Below are 26,649 nucleotides of genomic sequence, written 5' to 3'. Positions count from 1 at the left end.
AGTCACTTTTTTCCTCCAGCTCTACATAAATCACAGAACTAGTCAATATTTAATAATGCTTGCCTTGGTCTGGAGTCCCTTGATCACCCCTGTCATGTGTAATAGCTCCCTCTCCGATATCTTTGACATAAAAGCCCAGCTTTACTGCAATACTAACATGTAGAGGGTCATTACGGATCGACATTTACCTTAATCTGTGACTGCCAACCATGAACCGATAAATTCCAGCAGATTCCACTGGGAGAAATCAGTAAACTTCTCAGTGGAAAGAACTGAAGGAAAATTCTGCCGAGAACAGAATATATTTTCTACAAGGGCTGCTCTGCAAATGGGTTCTGACTTTTGAAAGTTCTCTTGCTGCGCAGCTTTGCAACATTTAATACCGTTTTGATGGTTTGAGAGACGGGATGACAACCGAGGATGACATGACTTAGAAAGCAAGCAGAAATTTTCTCTGCAAAAACAATGCAAGATTAAACACAAGGGGAATATGGCTTTTGCATTATTCACCCTGCTGCCTTAGCGGAAATGACTGTGCTGTCATGGGTCCAGCCAAAATGTTGCTCCTTTTTTTCAAATCGATCATCACTCCTTCACCTCATAATCTTACAAGTGGTTCACAGCAGAATACATCAAAGCCTTCATTGCATAAAAAAGGGCTTTTGTGAGGGGTCAGCTGAGACTGCCTACCACACATTAAAATCTTCAGCACATATGCTTCTCAAACATCTACACAAACAAGTGCATTTATATACTTCCTCTCAGAGGACAGAAATTGCAGTATGTATTTTTCTGTATTGGCAATACTGGAAGAATCAAACTGTTTTTACTTTGATTATTTAAAAAAGACAACTTATAAAGCCATCAGCGATTCAGCATCACGCCTATTACTGTGCTTAGGATACTGATTAAATTTTATTTGCCTACAGTACATAGAAGGATTAACACAGAGTAAATAACTATCATCTGAACATTGTTTTTCAGCACAGTTTTTTCACAATTATCAATATCACCAGAAATACTTTTATAGATACCTTACAACAATCATAATTTAAAAGACAACAAAAATTAATGATATTTGCTATTAAGGTAGAATTTATAAATGTTATTTGTGTATATTTTATTATACCTTAAAAGAGTCTTGATAGCTTGAATTAACATAGTAAACATGCACATACATTTTTGCCAATGTTTATTATTCATTGCTCGTGTATTTTATAATAAGTTGTTACAGAATTGTACCTAAAAGTTGTTGCACTGCACAATTGCTTGAAAATGCATTCAATGTCGAGTATTAAACAATTGCCCTGGTTACAGTTAATTGTGTCTTGTATATTCCTTTACAAATATGCAAAGTGAGTGTAAAACACCAATCTGATCTGGTAGAATTTTACACCTACACTGTATCACTTTGCACTGGTATAAATAACTACAGAAGGTGCAAATACAGTAGAGAGACAAGATAATTGCCCTTAATGTACATTAGAAGAGATTAAGATCACTTTTCACCTATTTATTTCATGGGTTGAAACTGTTTTGTTAAACAAAATAAAGCTACAATTTTTATTCAAATATTTTTGAAAAGAATAAGTGGTTGGTGTCAGTAGGTACTACTCCTAAAAATGTTCTCCTGAAAAACAGAAAGTTGCCTTGCTAATCTAAGCAATACCTCTTTATCATTGCTTGTATGAATTGTACTGTACACAAACCCAAACCTGCCAATCTTACTACTGTGAGTCACTCTTACTCACAAAAGGGAACATACTGATATTATGTGAATTAAGGACTACTTGTCTGAATAAGGGTTGCAAGATCAGAGCCCTTGTTTGTATCTTCAGATTGAAAGATTTTTGGGCAAGGATCTTGTCTTTTCTTGCCCATATATGTGTTGGTGCTACTGTAAAGTACCATATGCAATTGCAGTAATATATGATTATATTACTAAAATGATCAACCATTTATTTGTGTGTGTGTGTGTCACTCTCTTTCTCTGAAATCAACAACTTAAAGATAGTGGCAGAAAATTAAAATTCACTACTAAAGAAATACTTGAAAAAAACCCCTACAGAATTCTACTGTTTTAAGTTTATTATTATTATAATGGTAAGATTAGATGTACTACAAAGAAAATACCTTGATTGGCATAGAAGAGACCAGTGACGAGGACTGCATAGGTTAACTGTCCATTAGGTTTATTCGGAGCTAGCCATTTTACTTGTATTCCTCTGGATCCATCAATGGTGGCAAATACTTCAAGTGTGCCTTCAGGTCTAGCTTCAGTTGTACGAGCTTCGACCTGCAAATTTAACAGTCATGTAGAGTTTGTTGCTGTAGTTTGTAAATAACTGAATAAATCAATTATACATTTTAATGCAAGTTTCCCTGATTAAAAAATGTAACAGTGGCATACTATTGTTTTTTAAAAATAATGTCTTTTTCTTCCCACCCCCAGATTTGCTTCCCATTTAAAATATTTTATAAGAGGATGAGAAAGAAAGAAAGAAAGAAAGAAAGAAAGAAAGAAAGAAAGAAATCCACTAGTGTCTTGAAAATGCAGTGGCACCTGATTCAAACGCATGAATCTTGCTCTGTGACCCAGGAAAAGATGAAGAGGGGAACAAGGTCCCTTAAATTTACTGACGTTAAAAGACAACTATAATACAAAAATGTGCTTAAGTCTGCTTAGTATATTACTACAGATATTTGACAGAGAAAGAGTATCCTTAGGTAAGTTTGGTTCAGAAACAGAATTACATTACTAACTTTCCGGCCCCAGGACCTGGAAGATTTAAGTTGAAATAATAAGTAGCCTTTGAGAGAAAATAAAAGCTGACAAGAGAGCTAGCATTTACTTATATAAAGAAGCCCTAAAACTAAGATTCTTGTATCTTAAATACAAGAAAAATTGTATAATTATATAAATTATACAAGAAAAATTTGTAATTACAGTGGAATTCAGTTTTATTAATCATGGCTTGTGGCCATTATTCACAGTGCCATGGATCAAACTATACAGTCCCAAAGTCATTTCTCATTTATGATGACATGTTTGTTTCTCACCCGTAATTTATTTGATGTTTTCTAAGATTGGAAAAGATTTTTATACCTTTCTGAATGGCACTCAGCTTCAGATAAAGAATGTTACAGTTTGTGGGTGTGCTGTTTAGTGCCAATTTTAACCTGTCAAACCTGCTTTGGCATTAAGACATCTAAAGGAACTTTGTCCTTGTAAAATGGTGATTTTACTTCTTAGCACATCTGGTTTGGGAAGTTCATTGGTTTACTGACCTCTATATATTCTCTGATCCAGTAAAGCACTCAAGCACAAGCTTAACTTTAAACAGGTGAATAGTCCCACTGAATCCAATGTGATTACTCACAGACTTAAAGATAAGCAAATGCTTCAGTACTTCGCTGGATCAGGACAGAGTGTGCATTTGGATATTGCAGTCAAAATGGGGATTGCCCCAAATCAATCCTTATGACAGGATTCCACTATACTGTGCTTTCTAATCTAAGTCAGATCCTGTGATGTACTCAGTGCCTAATGCAAGTTGCCGTGCAGCCCCAGCACCTTAGAGAATTGGAGGCCAGCTGACTGCCTTGGTTCTCAGACTTATGAGTGAGGGGCTGATGCCCCCAACGACACACAGAGTGTACACCTAACTGTTTAATTTATTGCATTGGTTCTGTCTTATAAAGTGTAGCCATGACTGTGAGTGGCGAGTGATTGGTGGGGTTCATTTTCAGTATTGCACTATAATTATCTTCTTCTATCAAAAAGCTTAAGCAGTTCCTAAAATTCTGTGTATATGAAGTAATCTGCACCAAATCCCAAAGCTTTTGAATCTTGCACTTACCTTACCATATTTATATCTTGTTATTTTAAAACATGTTGCAATATTATGAAGTCTTTTTTCATCTCCTATTTTCCTCACATATTGTAAAAAAAATGTATAAAATGCTACTACTACAAAAATACTAGCTATGATCAGCGTAGCATACACTATGGCTATACTGGAAATGCACATTAAATGGCACACTCTTTGTGTAAACAATAGACACTCTATTTAAATACTTCTGTTTAACACAAGCACTGTTTCTTTTTCTACACATTATCTTATATTTCCAGTCTTTTGATATTTCCAGGTGTATTTTAATAATAATTTTCAAAGTAACAAAAATACTTTTCAACCATACAAATAAAAATTCTAAAAAAGGGGTAAAGTAACAATAATGTTTATATTGTACTAAATATTTTTGGCAAAGTAGATTAGGAGAATATACTAAAAATGTATTTAGCCTAAAAAGGTGAAATTAGTATGTTTTAAATAGTGAGATGAGAATAGAAATATTCACTGATCATTAATCATATTTATCTTTCATTATATTATGAAATTAATGTCAAGACATCCCCCTACTGTCTTCATTTCTCTCATTTTTCTAAATCATGTGCTGATTGTTTTTGCAGTGGTTTGTACATTTCAAAAACAGCAGAGTTTTAAATATAGGGATGCATCTGATTTCCCTTACTGAATCAAATAGAAAATCTAACTTTATTTCCTCAAGAACAGCCTTTTAGCTTAACAAAAGCAGCAGGATAAAATTAGTACAGATTCTAAAATGAGACACCATTATCTTTGCTTGCAAGAAATTAAAATTAAACATTTTGGAATACATATTTTCTAGGTTTATATTTCACTTGAAATAAATTTTAATCACTATGAAAAGCAGTTAAAACAAAACAAATCCTTATTGATAAATGCAACTGGCAACTCTCAAATACCTGATTAAAATCTTCACAGCTACCTTCAGAAAATGTAAGCTGGAGGAATCCGGTGCTTAAGGTAGTCACATAGCATCTCTTCAATCGATTAGGGCACATTAAATAAAAGATCAGCAACAAAAATAGCTGGAAGGATAATATCAGTTTACTACTGGGAGATGTCCCCTGTAGTATTTAGAGTACTCAAAGAGCCAAAGTATTTTTAAAGTGTTGCATTTATACTGTAATTGATATAAAAATCTTTCAGACAAATCAAATGAAGATGTAGTGCTCGAACTTCCTGGCAGCATTTAGGTGAGTTGCTCTAAATAAAGACATTGTACTTCAATTCCTGTGATTAGAGATGGATCACTGACTTGGGAAAATAGTTTGTGTACTGAGCATGGGATGCAGTGAATATCAGCTAGAACAACCCTTACTTTGAATTGTATTGAAAGTCAAGACTGTGTTTGGAATTTAGTGGAGAAGTGAATTTAAAAAAAAACAAACTAATGGTTTTGTCTCCCCCTTATTTTAGTGCATATTTGATGGCATTGATGTACTTAATTAGCATTACATTTTTTATATATATGATCTGCAATAGGGGTTCTATGATACCGCATGTTTAATGGTGCTATTTGCACATTGAAACAGGTGTGAATTATGTAATATCTAGATATTTATTCTGGAGTTTGAATTCCTAAAATAAGTTTAAATTTCTGGTATATGTGAAGTTTTTAAAAACGGCTAAGAAAAACTGGCAAAAAGCCACTCATGCTTTTAAGAGTAAATATCCATCAAAGCAGTCTTAGCTATAAAATGTTTAATGGTTATAAAGTGTTCAGCCCTGTTCTAAGGATAGATGATGTTACCAGCATTTGAAAGCAACTAATCTTGGGAAGAAAATGAGAAATGTGACCAAAAATAAGAATGCAAAAATTAAACCCTGAAGTTTTACTTTGAGGTAATATTTATATAGCACAGCTCATTGCCATTAGAAAGTCTGATGTTAATATAAATACAGAGTGATAGGTAGAATATTGTCAAAATAGCTAGACAATTATTTTTTAAAAAATTGTTAAAACAAGTATTTTGGAGGGGGGGTTAGTTTTACTGAAAAATTAAATCTTGGAAAAATATAAAGGGCCATTTTGGCAATATTTAAAACAAAATCAGGCAGAGCAATTATTATTGAAGTTATTAATCAGCTACAGTGTTACAAAAACCATACTGATTTAATCAATCCAGTAGCTTTTCTAAAGTTCTAGAACAACATATAAATGTTTTAAGTCTCAGAAGACTTGTTTTCAGATGTCAACACTGATATTAATGTAATCTTAAATTGCAAATCCAGTGATTTTTTTGTACCAGATTAATAAAATATTTTCCTTTTAAACACAGATTTAGATTTAAAAATATTTGTCAATTAGCATATCTTTTTTTGTAGTATCGTCATGTTTTGTCTTCTATAATCCTCAAATTATCTTCAACCCTCTCAGTCAGGCAGCTAGAATTTTGTTCATTACTGGAATAGTAATTCTTTCTTTATGTGTGTCCTTATATATCAGGTTAAACCACATCTGCACCTTTTAAACATATTAACTCTACTTAATTTCAATAATATGTGTTTCAGCTTCACATTTAACTCCCTGTCACTTCTTTTACTGTACCTATGTGCTATTTTGGAACAGTGCCTAGTGATGACCTATCAAATCCTTAGCAGCTCTTAAATGGCATTTTTTATAAAATGTCACATTTTGCCAGATGGGTTAGTACTGACCAGAGTGAATCATCACCATTTACTCTGATATTCACTGCCATCTGACATTTATTACATTCCCAGAATGCAAATTGAGGTACTCACCAATGGACCCAAAGCACAACCTTTTGCAGTACATGCCTGGACTCTGAAGGAATGCAGACTCCAAGGAGTAAGTCCATAAGCATAATAACTTGACCGTGATGAGTTCTGCATCAGAATGCCATTCATATACAATCCGTAACTAGTAATAATACCTACAAAAACAATGTTAAATTTAACAGGGTCGACTTAATACATCTGTGACAATAGAAGTATGTGATGAAAAAACCTTGAAAGCTACAAAATATCAAGATGGTGTTAACTAATATTTTAAGCGACTGAAAGGATTTCAGGAACTGTAGCAGCAATTCATGTATGTCAGTTAAACAAAATGTACTCTCCATCTTTAAATGTTGAAAATCTGGCCAGTGGTCTGCATTCATTTTGTACAAAATTTACACTGCTCCAAAGAGCATGGTATAATAGACGTGTTTCTGAACTAAAACAGTCAAGGCAATCTTAGAACTGAGAAAGTTGAGGCAATTCTCTTTCACAGCCTACTCTGCATGCAAATGCACATGTAGATTAAAACAAAGACATGAAAGATATATAGCAACCATTTTAAATCCTAACACCTTCAGACTTAGAGAAAATAGTGATCTACATTGTAAATGTAATGCTGAAGGAGAACTCAGACCAAGGCCAAAAGAACAATCCCTTCAACTATCACATTGACCTTAGCCTTCATTCCAATGGAACATATACACAGGAATTCCTTACTTTTTTTTTAAAAAAAGGTCTATTTTTAATGCTAAAATATTTCAAATAGTCAGCACTTGTAGTCTATATTTATGTAAAGCTCTATTACCTTTAGGATGCATGATAAGCAGACTGAAAATATATTCTGTCACACTAAATACCTCAGGGAAATTCCCTTTTGTTGGCAAATGGCATGTAGACTTTCTGTTCACTATTCTCAAATAAACTAGATCCACTATTAATCTGTCCTTTTCTAGATCACAGTTTTTACCTGCTTGATTAAATAGAACCTACCTTGTACCTATTTTGGTCAATTTATTTATTAGAATATGAAATAATATTGTTTCAGAGTATATTAGAGAAAAGATCTTGTAGTAAAATGGCTGTGCCCCTATTAAAATCAAAGGAATAAAATCTCCAGCCACTTAGACTTAGCATTAGCAATATTTTGAGGGGAGGGTGTTGGTTGTTGTGTTGCTGATGATAACTCTAAATTGCAGGGATTTGCTGGTCTCATGTCTAAGGGAACCCAAAGTGTTCACTTGTCCAATGGGGACACTAATAGGACTGTGTGAACCCTGTAGAATTCAGTTTATGAATGGGAGAAAGAACTGTACCCAGCAGTTTGGTTTTCATTAACTGAAGAAAATAGCCCCTTACAGGTTTGTTTCAATCTAGAGTTCAACCAGCTGAATCCTCCAAAGGGCACCCCATCCCCACCCCCAACTACTCTTTTCGTCCTCACACCTGGATACCTTCCTCCTCCTCCTCCTCCTCCTCCTCCTCTTAGCTGTTTTAATGTGGACTCCAAAGGCCAGTTGAGCAGCTGGGGAAGGGGTTGTACGAGAAACCAAGGCCAGTTCAGAGGAAGATTTCTAGCTTGCCTGCTATGCAGACAACCCATGCACATCTCATAGGACTATAGCAATAGGCTGAGGTTTGCAAACACAGTGAACCTCAAATTCAAAGCTAATATTAAAGTGGGTTTAAGTATTTCACAGAGCTATAGTACTGACCCTTTGTTCAACAGGGGCACTGATCCTTCAAAATTGGGGTCCTTCCCCATAGGAAAACAATGAATTGCAGCAGGCAGAGTAGGTGAGAGGGCGGAAAATTCTTACTCCAGCCAATCTTGGTGCCTTAAACATCACGCAACACGTGGTTTGTTTCATATGGACATTTTGTGTTTCCATATGATCACAGCTGAGTTCTAAATACACCTGAGTGAATAACTGATTTTTCAGTTTAGGATCCCCTCAAACCAGGAAAAAAAAGTCAGATGTGATTTTTTTTCTCAGCAAAACAAAAAACAAACAAAAAATTTGCTCAGATTAAATGGCAACGGCATTTTGAAACAAAGTGTCAAATTGAAACAACATTTCAAAATGAAACATGGAACTATAATGACATTTTCAAATTGGTTCATTTCGGCATTTCTGAATTTTTCATTATCAGTTTTGTTTTTTGTTTTTGGCTGAAACAATTTGCTGAATTCAACCCAAATTCGCAAATAGTCTTTTTGCCCAGCTGTAGCTCTAAATCTATAATATGCACCATATTCCTAAGAAAAAGTAAAAGTAGGATTTGTTCTATGCACACATTGAGTCTTAAAGAGCCCTCCACAGTGTTCCAGCACTCAACTTTGATATGCCTACTCTTGCACCTTTTTAAAGAATTTCCACAGGTTTAATTGGGAAGCTGTATGGCCGGATACTACCATCCCCTAAAATGTAAATGTGCCGCTTCAGCAGATAACCTCACACCTAGAACTGTGTGAAACTCAACAGCTGTGGTATGCAGGGCTCTGTATGAAGCTTTTCTAATGTCAGACTGCATAGGTTTAAGCTACAAATTTTGGTTTCAGTGCTGGAGTCAAAGGAAAACTTAGCTGACACCACTTAGGCCTGGTCTACACTGGGGGGGAGGGGAGAATCGATCTAAGATACGCAACTTCAGCTACAAGAATAGTGTAGCTGAAGTCGACGTATCTTAGATCGACTTAGAATCACTTACTTCTCATCCTCGCGGTGCGGGATCGACGGCTGCAGCTCCCCCGTCGACTTTGCTTCCGCCTCTCGCCTAGCTAGAGTTTAGCAGTCGACGGGAGAGTGATCAGGGATCAATTTATTGCCTCTACACTACACGCAATAAATCGATCCCTGATAGATTGATCGCTACCCGCCGATCCGGCAGGTAGTGTAGACGTATTAGGTCTGCCCAATTTCCACTTCACTCAGGCTCATTCAAACATCAGAGAACCACTCTGTGACCCTCAGATGAATTTGAGGCTGGTCACACCACATTTCCAAAGACATTTAATGGGCTGACAAACATAAATGAGGACTCTAACATGAATAAATTTAATTCAATATGCACCATTAAAAACAAGTCATTTACCGCCCAGTATAGCTAATTTTACCAAAGTGTTTGCAGTAATTTCCATTCAAAGCATACAGTAAAGAATAGTAAAGGGAAACGTAAATACATTTTAGGCCCATTTTTCAAAAGTAGCACTCAATTAACTTTATTGTTTATTGTTAATTCAGTTATGCATAAGAATGAAGTCTTTTGTGATTATTGAGGAATTATTAAGCAATTTTAGCATAAGAATCAAACTGAGGGTGGTGGGGTAAGGAGAATGAAATGACTATAGTCCAGTGCTCCAAGGTGCTCAGCATCTGCAGCTCCCTGATTTGAACTGGTTTTGTGGGGGCTCAGCATTTGGTGAAAATCAGGCCCACAGTGACTACAAATAGTTTTTGCAATGCTGCAGTCAAAATATTCCAGAGGGTTACCCTCTCCCCACCCCCTATATTGCAAGCATGTCTGGATATGCTGAATGTGGCTGATCTGAACCCATGTGCACGATATACCTGAGGCTTCAATTAAAAAGGGAAAATAGCCTTCATATTGTTGAATAATCTCAGTACATTTATGCTTCCCTCAAAACTCAATTGTTTGAACTTACACTGAAGATTGTGTTTGAAACTGAGAAGAGACTGCGCCTCTCAGTTGATTAAGGAAATAAAGAAATAAAAGTGAATAAAAACAGGTGTGTTTCTGTGAAACACTGAAGTGTTGTACTGCACAGATATGTACTCTAAACTAGTCAGAGATGTGTATGCTAAACGGATGAACTAAGCTTCTTGATTCCTTTCTCCCCTAGAAAAGTAAGAGCTTGAATCCAGGACAGAGGCAGGAGTCATGTGAACAAAACTTGGGAACTCTACTCAAACTAATCATACCACATTTTGACCTCCTGCTTGAGGCAAAACTCTTCTGGGATTCTATGAGAGGTTTCACTGTGTAAAGAGAACTAAAGCATATCTGTATTTGGCCTACAATAAATAAACAAGTTAACATAACTACAAAATATCTTGAATTTACTTCAGAAGAAGGGCATTTAAATTAAAATGTCTTAAACCTTGGCATTTAGGGTGTATTATACAGGAAAAGAAATAGAAGAACTTTAAGTACTTATACGAATAACACTAACACTTAAAAATAATGGCATAAGCATTATTTATGCCTTTGGTATTTATTGTAATAGCATTAATCACAAACTCATTTGGTATTATCGTAGGTGACATAAGTACGTCTATAGGATCTCCACTATAACTCAGCATTCATTAACTGAACCAGTATTTTAAGTTATACCTGCAATAAGATCGTACAGCATATACACACTATGAAAAGCAACTTTCCAAATTATTATATGAACTTTCTGGTATTTCTCTGAATATTGTCAGAAATAATTGTCTTTTTAATAAAGCAGATGCATTATCTCCTGATTTTAATGTTCACATTCAAATAAATCCTTCTGTTTTACAGGAGCCTTTTTTAACTCTGTAATTTTCTGTGCAAAGAAGAAAAAGTGAGTTTGAGAATGGAGAGAGCTTAGGTATAGCAGTGGTCTGGATTCTAGGTGCTGAGTCAGAAACTCAAGTTCTGGGGCAAGTAACTTAACCTATCTTCCCTCCGTTTCTACTTTTTTCCTTGGGCAATTGCAATAATATAAGTCCCTCCCTATCTTATAGGGCTGTTATGAAGATTAGTTAGTGACTGTCTATAAAGCACACTGAATACAGGTTCAAAGACTGTCTGCAAGTGTGCCTATTAATCCAGAATTGCCAAATATTTCTGCTAAGCTGCTAAAATGATCAGCAAACAGTTAATGTTAATATGTTCGTTGTCATCGTTGGGCTTCACTTAACACACACTGACCATGAAAAGGGGCAGTTTTATTCTCAGTCATAAGTCTAGCCAGGATAGGTTAAAATCCTGACTCCACTGAAGTCAACTGGAGTTTCTGCCTGGACTTCAATGGGCCAGGATTTCATCCTTTATTTTACATTATTAAACAAAACCTTCAATTATGGAGATGATGATGGGGCATCAGAGAAGTGCTTATATATCAGAGTGCCATGACTCAGTTTGACCTTTGAGTTTGAAGATGAAAAGAACTACTATATGTAAGTGCTAAGAATGGTTCTGATTAGAATATAAACTAGGGGTCAAATCTTGCAAAAATGTACCTTTACTCACATGAATAGTTCAATTAATTTCAAAATGAGTAAACTTTCTCCTTTGCTTAATGTTTTCAGGCTCAGGTGCGAGATTAGTCAAATGTAATGGGGTGCATTGAGTAATTTCATATAATTTATTATTATTATTTCATATTTTCATTACAAGAGGGCCTAGAGGCTGCAATCTGGATCAGGACCCCACTCTTTGTATGCAGTGTACATATACATAGGCACTGCCCTGAGGAGCTTATAATTTAAGGATATGAAAGGGGTAGCAGAAAGAGCCTGCTGCCATACAATGCATCTCACGTCACCTATTTTGGTTTTGCTCCAAGTTTGAATAAAATAATAAATAATTGTGTGTTTGGTTCTACAAATGTCATACTCAGCAGTATCATTTCCCCAGCTTGTCACCTACTGTAAGAATTCATTATAAACCTGAAACTTAGACCCTTTGCCAGAAAGCCTTTTGTCAAAACTGGTTCCAGTCTTGAATGACACTGTGCCCAAGTTCACCAGAATCTGAGTCCAAATTTGACTGAAAACAAGACTCAGTTTCCAGGCTGTGATAAGAAACTCTTTCATCACCGGATCCTCACTCACCAAACACACTTCAAAGCCCCTGCTTCTTCTCATTTTACCCAGGGTTATGTTCAGTGGTCAAGACTGATAGACTACAATTCTGCTCACCATCGGTGTCTTCAAAGGTTCCATTAACAGCCCCTGTTTCCTTCTCCATGGAAACTCAGAGGCAGAGGCAGTCTTTGCATCATCTATCACAGGGATTGGCAACCTTTGGCACACGGCCCATCAGGGAAATCTGCTGGCGGGCCGGGACAGTTTGTTTACTGGCAGTGTCCGCAGGTTAGGCCGATCACAGCTTCCACTGGCCGAGGTTTGCCATTCCAGCCCAATGGGGGTTGTGGGAAGCAGCGGCCAGCACATCCCTTGGCCCATGCTGCTTCCCGCAGCCCCCACTGGCCTGGAACGGTGAACCACGGCCAGTGGGAGCTGCAATCGGCTTCAGGTAAACAAACCATCCCAGCCCGCCAGCAGATTTCCCTGATGGGCTGCATGCCAAAGGTTGCCGATCCCTTATCTGTCATCTTACAAGGGAATAGCAAAGTCGACTCCATCTAATTCCAAGGATATCATAAAGGCAGCAGCCGGTCTGCCTGCCCAACTCCATTCACTGGCACCTAATGGATTTCCTGGGTCCTCATGATGTAATGATTCTTTAACCCATTTAGGGTAGAAGCCAGTGGGAAGATAAAAGGAGACTCCTTAGATCTACTAGGGAGATCCCAATTTATAGTGTAGGATGGATATATACAAACCTTGGCAGTTTCTCGTGGTTTTCATCTGAAACCAGGCCAAGCTCAGTAGTTTGTATTGAGTTTTGCTACTTTAAATATAGTAGCTCAAAATTCAGGGGGATCTGAATCAATGAATCAAAGGAAAATGGGATGCATGCCCCTGCAAACAAAAAATGACTGAGCCCAGCCTACAACCTTTTCAACCTATAACTCTGAGCAGAGGCCAGAGCAGACGCTAATACTGGGAAGCAGGAATGGCTAAAGTAAAGTGCCTCTGTTCTGTTTATTTCGCTTGTTTGACTTGAGCTAAGACCCCTTTCACCTGTGATCTTTTTTAACCTACAACACAATTTGAAAATGCTGGCACAACTATTGTTACTGAATGACGTGTTCACTAACCAGCCCAAAAGATTTGTTGAAAATGTGTAACACAGAGCTCCTGGATGACTCAAAGTTTCCTGAGATAACACAGTTGTGTTTTCAATTAGCCTTCCAAAAATAAGACAAAGATAGAAAAGAAGGAACAAAATTCCCATCAGGATTCAGGCCCAGACTAGTTAGTCCCTCAATGGATGGACAAAGGAGGTGACCCCTTCACCGCAGTGCAAGTGACAACTACAGTGTGGCAAAGGAGTACAGGCCCTGCTCCCTGCTAACACCCCTGTGGGTGCCAGCTGCCTGAAAAGGGGTAGCACCTCTTTCTTCTTCTAGCCAGCCAATGAAAAGAAAAGAGGGAAGCACAGCAGTTCACACTGCGGCAGGGCTACCAGTCTAGTATTCTCTCTCCAGGAGCGGACAGGAGGGATTCTGGCTAAGTCTGGCTGCTCACTTTGACCATAGAGCAGCCCTTCTCTACACCCCTCACCCACTCCACCACCCCAGCATTCCTCTGCCAGCAACATCTGCAGCATCTACACCTCTGTATAGAGCCTTTCCCTGCCAAGGGTAAAAACCACCCATGCTGACTCCTTAGCCATAGAAGGCTCTGAAAACAGTGGAAATTATACAGTTCTATTGTGCAGGGCTCAGGAAAAGAAGGAGAAGCACACATGGGAGGATCCTTGTGTGCTGTGGAGCACAGCTCCAGGAGGTTGAGGTGGAAGAGCAGGCTCCAGGAAGGATTTTTGGGGTGCAACTGCATATACACACTGGCCAAAGCTCCTCTGACTAGGACAGTGAGTCACAAAAGCTCCTGAAGCCTTCAGCCTCCAAGGGCTGATTGGGACTGGGGATAGAAGACTTCTATCCTCCAATCACTGTGGAACTCCCCAAAGCATTTACTAGGTCTGTGTTTGGTTCCATAGCTTTCGTACCCAACCATATATTGTGGTCTTAGGGTGAAAACTGAGCCATACTACAAACAATAATTGCTGTAGTAGAAACAGCCTAAGGTCTGTGTATATTGTAGCCATCTCCTCCCAACCATCCAATCATTTTCCACGCAATTTAAATAAAATGTGATGGAGACTGATTAACTAAAAACATAAGGCCTGATCCTGCCTTCCAAATGAACTGAAACTCCCATTGACTTCAGTCAAAGTTTTAACAGAGCAAGAATAGCAGGACTGGATCCTTGACTGCAAGCTCTACGTGACAGGGGTACAACGGGTAGAATTATCAAAAACGTCCCATCAAAAAATCAGTGGGACTGAGGCCCAAAGTCACATAAGTGGTTTACATTTTTCCTCCTATTTCTTCCTCTAAGTTTTGTATCAAATACATTGATGGCATTCAATAAGAGTTCAGTGCCTTATTGGGCCACAAAGAATGTTGCAGGATCAGGCCCACATGATCATAAATAATAAAAAAAATTAACAGTACAAAAGGAATGGTAACCTAAACCATACGAATGGCCTGTGAACATTTTCTTCCACATCTAAAGCAAGTCTGACAATACAAAATATTAAAAAATAAATCTTAAAAATTCCTAATTACTTATATTTTGCTCAAAGTGCTTTGGCCCACATTATTAAAGGTAAGGAGGTGATGTGGTTCTCAGCATTGCAATGCTGAACTGATTTAAGGAGCATAGCGCTCATTTTCCAAAGAGATTTAGGCATATAGGAGCATCTCTGAGTACTGCAACACCTAAATACCTTTAAAAATCTAAACCTTTGAAACCAAAATATATGGGTATTGGGTATGTTGTTCTAAAACAGGAATCAGAGGCAAACTTGCATGAGGAAAAATGAAATTCACGTTATTTTACAATTCATAATACTTGATATGTATCAGTGTTATATTTTGATTACAAAAGGCATAATAATATATCAATTCTTTTCAATGTTTTGCACTGAGTTTCAGTGATTTCTGGGTACCTTTCTATGTTTCTACTTGAATGGGATAGGCATAAAGCTATGTAATCAGGGAAATGAAAGTCCCATTTTCATATCTTTAAAAATATCGAATTGCCCTAAAAGTTAAGACATGTACATAACACACAGAGAAAATGGTCCAAATTATAATAATTGTATTATCAAACTTCCACACCAGTGCAGGTGTATTCTCTCTCTCAAGGTGAGTACATAGAATGAAATGATTTTTAAGAACAAATACAAAAAGATAAGAGCAAGTATATTAAGGAATTAATCTGATAATTAAAAATATTATTTGTATCAAAAATGAATGCTTTATTAGAAGGTACAATGCAGACCCTATACGATCATGCTCAAAGAATACCCTTTTGTCAGCTAAGTTGTTCTGGAAAACATTAAGCAATAAGATGCAATACACAAGAAGTATCAAAAGGGAGCACTTTTGAGCTACTGAAATTATGTGCTAGGTTGAAAGCCACAATCTCCTAGCTACAGACAGTGATACTATCTCAGGTATTTTATGTGCTAAAATGATCATTAAAAATTAAGCACCACATATAAGCTGCCATTTAGAATATTAATTTACCTTTACTAATCATCTTTTTAACTTGAGGCTAAAAGAGTTCACTTACCATTCGGATACTCGGGCTTAGTCCATGAGATGTTAAAGGAGTCAGATGAATATGACTGAGCTTTTGGAGCAGGAACACCTTCTGGTGTACTCTCATCTGTTATAGCTACACTTGCTTCACTTATTGTACATCCACCTCCAGTGCAAGCCTTAAAATATCAAACACAGCAAATAAATATACTTCAAAGTGATGCCAAAATAAAAAGGCGAGAAATCAATTTTTGTAAAGATTTGTAATTTTACTCCACAGGAAGGCATGCACTTTTCACAATCGTATAGGGCTTTCCCCCCACTCCTGAAATAAAGATATTCCCTCATATAAAAAATATCCTACTTGATTACATGTATCTTTTAGATAGTCTTTAGGTACCGTAAGGATGAAACCTAACACTAATGCTGAACTTACAGTATTTTAAATTTGATGATTAAAATTCCATTGATGATTAAAATTCCATTGCTCTGACTGCAATAGTTAAAGAAAATTACAGTATATATGTACAGTATATATCATTTACAGTAGCACAACTCTTCTTGTAATTGAATAATGTGCACTCAGAACCTTCAGACAGGGAAAATACTGACTGGCTAGTGCTGCACTTAGAAAGAAAAAATATATCTTTCAATGAATAGCCACAGGAAAAAGAAATTACCATCAAGATATTCTTGTACTTCACGGGAGCACACTGACTAGTAGTTTTCAAGTGCAATTAAAAAGTGAAAAAATTAATTTAAAATAAATCAATATATAACAGTTGCTGAGTGCATCTTAATGGATAAGGAGGTCGAATCATTTGTATTTTAGTTGCCAGCAGAGATCAGCTCATTACATGATTTTCACATTTTGCTTGATCATGAGACAACACTCTTGACATACAAGAAACTGTGCATATTAACTTATATAATAGACTTTTTTTATGTTCTCTCCCTATATATTTATACAATAAACTGTGGACCTGATTCTGCAACCCTTACTCATGGTAGCCCCATTACTGGCATTGGGACTATTAGCAGGAGCCAGGGCTTCTCATCGGAGTAGAAGCCACAGGATTTGGTAGACTCTGTAGTAGATTAAGTAAATCAGAGGGGGTTTTGTTTGGTTTTTAGAAACTCAGTTAAGTATTTACCTAATAAACCACACTGAAAGCATTTTGAAATGTTAGTAAATAAGCATTTATGCAATCAACATTTTGAAAAGCCTATAAGGAAGCCATTTTAAAGTCTGTCGTGTTAACATACAAGCATTTCAACAGACAATGTTTTTAATTTGAAAAATGAAAAGTAATAAGACAACAAATTAGGGCCCCAATCCTGCAAAGATTTTCCCATGTTCTTAACTTTATGCGAGTAGCCTCATTGGAAATGGGAATAGACAAAGTGTCTAAGAATGTGAGTAGTCCTGCTTGCAGTATCAGTCCCCAAATAAAAACAAGAGACCTGATCTTGCTCCCAATGAGCACTCATGGCAGTCAGATTTCCTTTCAAAATGGAATAATTCCATTTGAAACCATTGTGCACAGATTTCCTCACTTTCCTCTGTGTTTTAAAATGGGAAGGAATTAATCTGCTTTCATAATCATTTCCTGCTCTGTTCACTCACAACATCAGCAATGTCAACAGGAGCATAAACAGGTCATCAGAGAGTTGCCCATTCAGGCTGTGTCGTATGCACACAGGATGTATTCATTTCACTGGGAATTCTGCAGTCCAGAGCAACTTCAGAATTTGAGCACAATGTTCAACTTGCCCTCCAAAGGGAATACAAAAGAACAAACCATGGTTTCCAGAAAATTCCAAAATTCGTGTTTACTCCAATGAGATGGTGTAAAATACAGATATTTAATTGATTTTAGAGGACTTTCTTCAACAGATTATGGTATATCAATTTTCAGCTAGGTCAGCTTTGAATTTAAATTGTTTTATCCTTTTCCTTTACCATTCAGATTTGTGGGCTCAATCTGGCAGAAATTAGTCTCTAGTACTCCTCTCCAACAGAAGCTCCATGGGCTTCTTCCACACCACAGCTGTAGCTGACACTCACAATTCAAGTATGAAATATCCCAGTTTTGGTGACCATGATACACCTCTTTAGGCAATCTGTGCAGATCCTTTCCTATGCACTGGGTCTTAGAAATTATGGGTCTGTACTAACGTCCACTGTAGTCCATGGAACGATTGCCAGTAACTCCAATGGGCTTTAGATCAAGCCCTGTATTAGCGGGAAGCCACTGATCATGTGACACATCAGGTTCTTAGTCAGCTGATTAACATTCAATCTCTTGAGGAAGAAGCTTAAAGCAGTAACAGCCCAGGTGCATTGTATTCCCCAATTGCTGCCTGCTTTCTTTTTCCAGTCAGCCAGGAAAAGCATGAAATGGGACTATGTGGCTCACCCTCAAATGTTTTTTAAAGAGAGAGAGAAAATGAGAGACAGAGAGAAGGGAAGAGGTCCCTGAACGTCTCACTGCCAGAAGATTTCCCCACTAGCACTATCTTAAATATCCAGAAAAATTTTGGTAATGTTGATTAGAAAAAAATTTCAGGGATTGAACCACAATGTGTCTGTCCCCCACCCACAGCCACACACTATCCATGAGATGGATTAATACCTACTAGCTTCATGAAGAACTTAAGAAGCAAGCCTACCACAAGTACAAGGTGTCAGAGAGCTCATTTTCCTGAGTTCTTCACTCCCTCGCTGGTTCCAGTATTCTCAGTTGTGGCACAGGGGCATTTTTGTTTTGTGGTCCTCCATATCAGGCCTGCCTTTCCTGTGACTATACGTGCATTTTTGACAACATGGATCCATGACTTTTGCAGCTCAGGCGGCTATGTATATGGTCCATGACATAAATCAATAAAAGCAAGGCCATTCACATTTAAAATGTGGCGTGTTCCACATTAATTCATTCTAATGTGCTGAAGTATTTCTAGAACCATGTACCATGCTATTAGGCATTTGCACTCAAAAGTTCTGTCAAAAATTTTCAAAAGTACTTCAGTGACCTGCGAGCCTAAGTCCTATTTTCAAAAGTGACTTAGAAGTCTAAATCTTATTGGCTTTCAATGGGCCATATGTCCTAAATTCTTAAATCGCCTTTGAACATGTTGCTCTTGTTTTGCAGATGAAATCACTACATAATATGAGTTTGTTCCCTTAAGTGTACTAAAAAGTAGGGTCATTCCTTTTTGAAAATCAGTGACTGAACACAACCAATAACTTTTTCATTACTTGTTTTAATATATTCATGTTAACACGGTGATAGCTTATTCTAAACACACACTATATTTGGACTGGAAGCACAGTGGCTAAAGTGTTCTAAAGCCACAGTCCTGCAAGGTGCTGAGCATTCTTCTGAGGTGCCAAGTACCATCAGCTCCCATAGAATCACTGGGAGATGAGCATGCTAAGCACCTCACAAGAACAGACAGCACTATGTAGGTCTGAGCCTTAAGTGTGGATTCCAAACCAGTTCTGTGTTTCCAGATACACAGGGATCAAGTCCATTAGGGAGGTAGCATACTCCATCACTTGAACAAAATGGAGCTTCTGACTTCATTCACAGATTCATTAAGGCCGTCTAGTGTGATTGCCTGCAAATCACATGCCATCACATTTCACCCAGTTACCCCTGTACTGAGCCAACATGTCTCTCTCACATACACACAACACCCTGGCTAGCACAGGAATGTAACTGATGAGCTTCAAAGTCAGCCATATTTCTTGGCCAGAAAGACAACTTGGCCGTACAAGAGACTTTCCAGGGGAGTACTTAAAGAGAGAACATAAAGATGATAACCGGGCTTCTAAAAAACATGTGTCATGTATGTAAATTAACTCTAAACTACCCCTTAATGTCAATCAGGCAAAAACAAAACCCCATGACACACTAATTTTCTGTAGATTTTGGACATTGTGTTTCTACATGCCATACAATTTACTGGGCTAAAATGCCTAGTCACAAAGCAGTTCAATCCAAAATGGTTTCTTAGCCTTAATTAAACTGAATGTCCTTGGTTTTGCGGGTTTGAGTCAATTCCTTGTTACTTGAAGGTAGTTTATTTTCTTTGTGGTATACTATTTAGAACATTCAAAGCATGTTAAAGTAAAATGAATGCATACACAGAGTCTACATAAATGTAAATTTATTCATAATCAAGGGCAGAATATTTTTCTATGGCATTTATCAAAGCAAATATCCTTATATAGTATTGCTATAAAATGAAGAGTGTATTTAAAACAAATAGGGACAATCTCATGTTTATATTCAGATGTTTTCTGTTGTGCTATTAAACCCAAAGTGTTCTATTTCGTCAAAAAACAAAAGAAACTACTGAACAAAAACTATAATGAAAATATCAAGGTCTTTTAAAAGACTTAAAAATCAAACAAAAAAAGCTTCTATTTTTTTCTGCATAAACTATTTATGTGTCACCCGAACACACTCCTTTGTTTATGGTGAAAGGTAAGGCTCTCTTGGAGCAAGATCTGAACAGATGTGAAGCTTTAGGTGGCCAATTTAAATATTCTGCTCTTGAAAATCAATGGGACTTGTGCTCCTAAATCTCTTAGTTGCTTTTGAGCTTCCCTTTTATAAAATATCTACAATATTTTAGACAAAACCTGGTCATTGAACAAATGAAATAATTCCCTGTAGCCCTGTATTGGATGCAAGATCATTGCTGATGTTGAGCATTTGTTATTTTTACTCTTTCTGACTGCCTTTAGATCAAAAAAATAAAGAGGTTAAATAACATGGCCAAATGAGATATTTATGAATATGAGGTGTTAACAATAAACAGAGTGAATTTCACCATTTTTCTCTCCCATTGCAGGTCTTTAAAACTTACAGCTAGCTTTATGAGGTATTCAGTACCCGGGAAAAGCTGCCAGATAGTGTAATCCAGAAAAAGCTCTGTGTTGTTATAGATTATGTTCCAATTTGTAAAATTCTGCTCACTACTGGCCATATACAATATATAGCAGTTCAGAATTCCATTTGCTTCTACTGGTTCTTTCCATCTGGAAATAAAAGCAACACACCATTATATTCAATCATGATTCACATTATAATTGAAATATGGAGTTTTTTAAAATGAGTTTGAACATATATTTGTACAACTGTAAAACCAAATCAAATTAAAAGTACTGAAAATGATCAACCACACATTAAAGCTGTCTTCTATGTAGCTGTCTAAAAGAGAAAGTACTTTTTTAAAGACTTCTTTAATGCAATATTTGTACTCAATAGATAAATGATTACAACAACACATGTAATGTAAGAGCTACAAAACTGTCATATCACCAGCACATTTTTCCTGCACTGAAGTTTGCACTGAGGCTATGCCCATATGTAGGTTATCCTGATTGCGTAAAGACAAAATGGAAATTAAGTTGGCAAGTGATAATCAAAGGTTCGCAGAACCACTAAACTAATCACTTCTGTGCATTTAATCATAATAAATTTAATTTTATGTCACAAACCCTTTCCCTGATTGAACTCACTGGGATTCTTGCATAAACGGATACACCATTGTGCTGTCAGGAAAGAGAAAACCTGTACTTACTGTACATATATCGTTCTGGAATCCAAAGCAGTCAGGACTGGGGCATCTACGTGAGTTGGTGGCAGCTGTGCTGTATACAAGGTGACCTGGGAACTGTTTGTACAGCCAACAAGCGTGCATGCAGTGAGCAAGAACTGGTGCAGCGTAAAAACTGCTAAATCTATGAAAAAGGGAAATAAGAATTTACTTCAGACTGTACTTTTTTAAATCTTGTTTTTATTTAGCTTAATAATGTATTGAATCCAAAAAAGATGGGTGTGAGAAATCTTCCCTTCCTAAATGTCTCAGATTTGGTATTTGTTTGTTCTGAATGTCAGGCCATTACAAATCCTGACTAATAACATGATTGCAGAACTCAGTTTGTTTTTGATGGCTCCATTACACAATGCAGCCACTAAGTACGCTGCAATATTCAGCACCAATACAAAGCAAATCAATCTGATATTTCTCAGATGATTAAATCACATCAAATTAATTATATATATTTAAGACACACACAGACACAGGTTGATTGATACAGCCGGATTATTTTTTCCAAGAAACTGTTATCCATCACATCAGTGTTAAGTATCAATAAATATGATGATTCATCCTATACAACATTTCACTGTATGTGAAATGAACTCAAGAAAAGCATTGTTGTGGACATCATTAATTTATAAACTGGCATAGGCTCTACACATTGGATATTTCCCCATAGCTTCATGAACAACGCATAGCTATAAAGTGTACTTTTTCCAACCTAAACCAGTCTGATTAGTATAACAGCACAACAGTTGCTAAAGTTAGCTCTAAGGTAGATTTGAACTGCTTTACAAACTCTCCTGGAGAAAACTTAGCTTCCTTGCTAATTAAATGTTATAAAGGTATTTCAGTTTTACACATCTGGCTATTGTAAGACAACTGGCTTTACTGACAATTCACTGTTTGACAAGGAAAGCGCTATTAAAAGAATATTCAACAATTATAAAGATAATTTGCTGAAATTTTATTTATATTTTTTAGATTAATAATAGTTTGTTTTACTCAGCAAGTCCTTCAATGATGGGTGCAAAATTGAGATTTTGGCAATAGCATGATCCATATGAAAAAAAATCATGTTTTATGTTAATGCATATTTTTTAACATCCCAGAAATTTTCTGAATTTTCTGCATGCAAGCTGTAACAAATACAAGTATCCCAGAATGAATTAAACATATAATATGGAATAAACATAAAATAACATTAAACTATTATTATTTTGTATATATTTGTACATGCAAGCTAAGTAAAAAACAATAAAAATACTTCAGAAACAGAATGCTGTGGACCTGTCTTTCCTCTAACTCTAGTTTTATACTGATGTAATTTCACTGGCTGTGCTGGAATTGTTCCTGACTCACATCAATGTGAGAGAAGAACCAAATCCTGTGTTTTTATTGCAAACTGAAAACCATCAGTTAAGCGGATATGATTCCCATTAAGCACAGGGCAAACCGCGAGTTTTAAAAAAAAATATTCAAAACTAAAGAAAAAATCATCAAAAAATATGTGCAACATTGTGACACGTTTAAAACATAACGGGTCTGATTCTTCCAGGGTTAAGCAGTGTTTGAGTGAGTGAGAGAGGGAATTGCACTCCAGAGCAGGCTCTCAGACTGGCTCAGTAAGCAGAGAAAGCAAACTCCACATACTACACCAGCTGGATCACCATCATGAGCTCCTGCTTCCCTGATTCCCATATTTCCTGCTGCTACCATGACAGGAACAATACCAAATAAGGGTGGGGACTGCAGGGAAATGCCTGGGGTGTGACTCAGAGGAAAGTGACCTGTGACACACCAAATCCTGGGCTGAGAAACGGATGAGCAGCAGCAATTCAATTTAAAAAATAAGAAATAAACAGCATAAGGACTTTACTTAGTTCACATCCCTGCCTCTCTAATCTGTCCGAGACTTTCCTGGGGAGCCTCTCTCCATGGACTCTACAGAAAACACAAAATCTCAGTGGTCTGGTTGGAGGCATATGTCTCCCTTTCCTTTCTCGCAGGGCAGAGGAGTATGATTTTCTCGGGCAGATGTTGGGGATAGTTTTTGTGCCTGCTCCCCCTATTCCGCCCCCCACTATTTTAAGCAGCATTGTTCCTGGGGAAAATGCTTTATCAAAATAGTACACCATTACATCTTCTGGGAGTAGGGTGAACAGATAGCAAGTGTGTAAAATCGGGAGGGGGTGGGGGTAATAGGATCCCATATTAAAAAAAGCCCCAAATATCGGGACTGTCCCTATAAAATCGGGACATCTGGTCACCCTATCTGGGAGGAAGTCCACAGCTAGTGCCCTACCATCAAAAACACTATGTTCCCAGTCCCTGATTTTTGGATTTTGAGCCTATTCAGGAGTATAATCAGGAGTTTTGTGCCATTGTACGTACAGGCAGTAAATGTTTTCCTGTTTATTTCTGGAAATTGTTAAAAATGAATGATGAATACTTGTCTACCATTTTTTTTTAAATCCTGCAACATACATGCATTTACCTTAGTCCATTCATACTAATTAATGTTAATGAAACTAATTGTATGAGTAAGAGTTGCAGAATGGAAGCAGCATCTAAAATACAAAAGGGCAGTTTGATCATTAAAAATAAACACTTGTGCAGAAATGTTCTACTGCATGAATACATCTGTTCATCTCTTCTTCCTAAGTTAAATAGACATTCCTGGGATATGAGGTTCCCAAAAGTGCCCATTCAGGTTTAAAGAAGAAGATACTTGTGAAAGAATTAAGAGATTGGGAGAAGAAAGGCACATCTGTCTACCTACCTAAGGCCTTGTCTACACTGCCACTTTACAGCACTGCAACTTTCTCGCCCAGGGGTATGAAAAAACTCCCCTCTGAGCGCTGCAAGTTTCAGCACTATAAAGTGGCAGTGTAGACAGTGCACCAGTGTCGTCCCGCCCCCCGGTGGAGGTAGTTTTTTTAGAGCGCTGGGAGAGCTCTCTCTCAGCGCTGGTGCCGCGACTACACAGCCACGTTAAAGCTGCCGTGGCAGCACTAACTTTGCTAGTGAAGACAAGCCCTAAGAAACCTATATGGGCCCTGTAGCAGGGTGGACCCCTGCTCCGACCCTGAAGGGGTTAAAAACAGCCCTGGGAAGGGGCCGAGGCTCGAGAAAGCAGCCTTTAGGCTGGGTTGATTGAGGAAGTGGCTGCAGGTGAGGCCACGCCCCAAACTGAGCGACAGCTGGCCCTATAAAAGGCCAGGGAAGCCAGAAGTACGAGAGTCTCTCTCTGCCTTCAGAGAGAGAAGGGCCTAGCTGCAGGGAGCTTGAGACTGGATACCTGAGTGAAGCAGGGCTGGGGAAAGGCTGGGGAGCTCCAGCCTGGAAAGCCCCAGGCTGCGGCCTAGCAGAGGGCTAACAGATACTGGGGGTTGCAGAGGACAGCCCAGGGGTAGGCCAAAGCAGCAGGTCCAAACCCTCCTTGCCAGTGATGCATTGGCTGATACTGAAGTCTGCCCCAGGGCGCGGGGGCTAGACAATGACTGGCAGTAGCCATACACTGAGGCAAGGTAGGGATAGAGGGTGGGGGTTCCCTGAGAAGGGGAAGCCCTGAGAGAAAAGGGGTTACTGCCAGGGGGCAGCACCCCATGTAAAAGGGCACTGAGTCCAGGGAGGGACACGGGGGCCTGAGGACAGGCGGATCACCAGCCTGCAGAGGGCGCTCTGTGCTGCAGCAGAGCTAATTCCCGGAGTCACCAGCAGGAGGCACTGCAGGGGTGAGTCTGACCCGTCTACAGGCCCCCTATCACCATAAGTATCAGAGTGCCTGAAATGGAATTAGTAGTAAAAAAAGAGAAGCAGAAAGAGAAGAGGTGAGGAAAGGGTGAAATAGCAGGAAAGGAAAGAAACAGCGTGGTGAGGGATAGAAATGGAGCTAAGAGGGGAAAGATTGAATAAGAAGTGAGGTAGATGAATGTAGAGAAAGACAGATGTAACTACAGCCCAGCTGTGAGGTCCCTACTAGATTTTCACTCATTCCTTTTCATTGGCTCAGTGATTAATTAAGGAACTCAGGATTTTGCCCATAGAGAGGGCAAAGAAAAAAAAACCATCAAAAAGTAAGGAAGAGAATGGTAAAAAATATGCAAAGAAAGCAGAATAAGAAGAGAATTAAGGGCCTGATACAAAGCCTATTGAAGTCAATGGAAAGTTTCTCACTGACTTCATCAGGCTCTGGATCAGCCCAAAACGAAAAAGCATGGAATGGACAGGAACCAGGAGAAAAGCCTGGGGTGAATTTATAGTAGTTCTGACTTGGAAAGCAACACACTTAAAATTAAACTGTTCTAAAGATATTGTATTTTTGTCATCTGCGAAATTGCTGAGGGTGCAATTAATCCCACCATCCAGATCCTTAATAAAGATGTTGAACAAAACCTGCCCCAGGACTGACCCCTGGGGCACTCCGCTTGATGCTGGCTACCAACTAGACATCGAGCCGTTGATCGCTACACTACATGGTTGATAATGGATCAATGGATTCGAACAACTGCAGGTACAAACAAATTTAAATGGTGGGGCCTTTAAAATTATAAGGCCACTGTTTGTCAAGGCCCTCTAGTACAACATCTTGTTTTCCATTTGCTTGATTGAATTATTTGCATAAGATCAAATGTAGGCAGTTGTGGACATGAAAAACAGATCACTCTGAGATGCATTAAAAATGGATCCACAAGCAATATCTGAAGATGTGTTATGAGGAAATGCATCCCAGTGCATGGAAACCTCACCAATTAATTTCAAACAAACTATAATTTACAATAGGGGTCATGAATTATGTTATTTTATGATTGATTTCAAGCTGCTGTTGGACGAATTTCATTGATCTCAATTTACAAAATGAACCCAATAAGGAGGGAATGATTTTCTTTTAACTCTCAGCAGAAACCGAAGAATTTTTATGATGTTACTCACTCTCACATTAGAAAA

At 37.8% G+C, this 26,649-nt stretch overlaps 1 protein-coding gene across 1 annotated transcript in view; it reads right to left on the bottom strand.

Annotated features, from left to right (window-relative positions):
* Positions 1–26,649, bottom strand: part of USH2A (usherin) — a 577,940-nt gene that overhangs the window by 235,053 nt on the left and 316,238 nt on the right. Inside the window, exons 33-37 of the mRNA XM_039530373.1 lie at positions 21,679–21,838; positions 20,962–21,133; positions 16,115–16,262; positions 6,630–6,781; positions 2,134–2,296 (exon numbers count right to left, since the gene is read on the bottom strand). Of these exons, the coding sequence (XP_039386307.1) occupies positions 2,134–2,296; positions 6,630–6,781; positions 16,115–16,262; positions 20,962–21,133; positions 21,679–21,838 (795 nt within the window). The remainder of the gene's footprint in view (positions 1–2,133; positions 2,297–6,629; positions 6,782–16,114; positions 16,263–20,961; positions 21,134–21,678; positions 21,839–26,649) is intronic.

The sequence above is a fragment of the Mauremys reevesii genome, linkage group 3, assembly GCF_016161935.1.
Source record: "Mauremys reevesii isolate NIE-2019 linkage group 3, ASM1616193v1, whole genome shotgun sequence".
NCBI classification, from domain to species: domain Eukaryota; kingdom Metazoa; phylum Chordata; order Testudines; family Geoemydidae; genus Mauremys; species Mauremys reevesii.
Note: the sequence above shows the minus strand (reverse complement) of the source record. Positions and strands in the feature narration are given on the sequence as shown.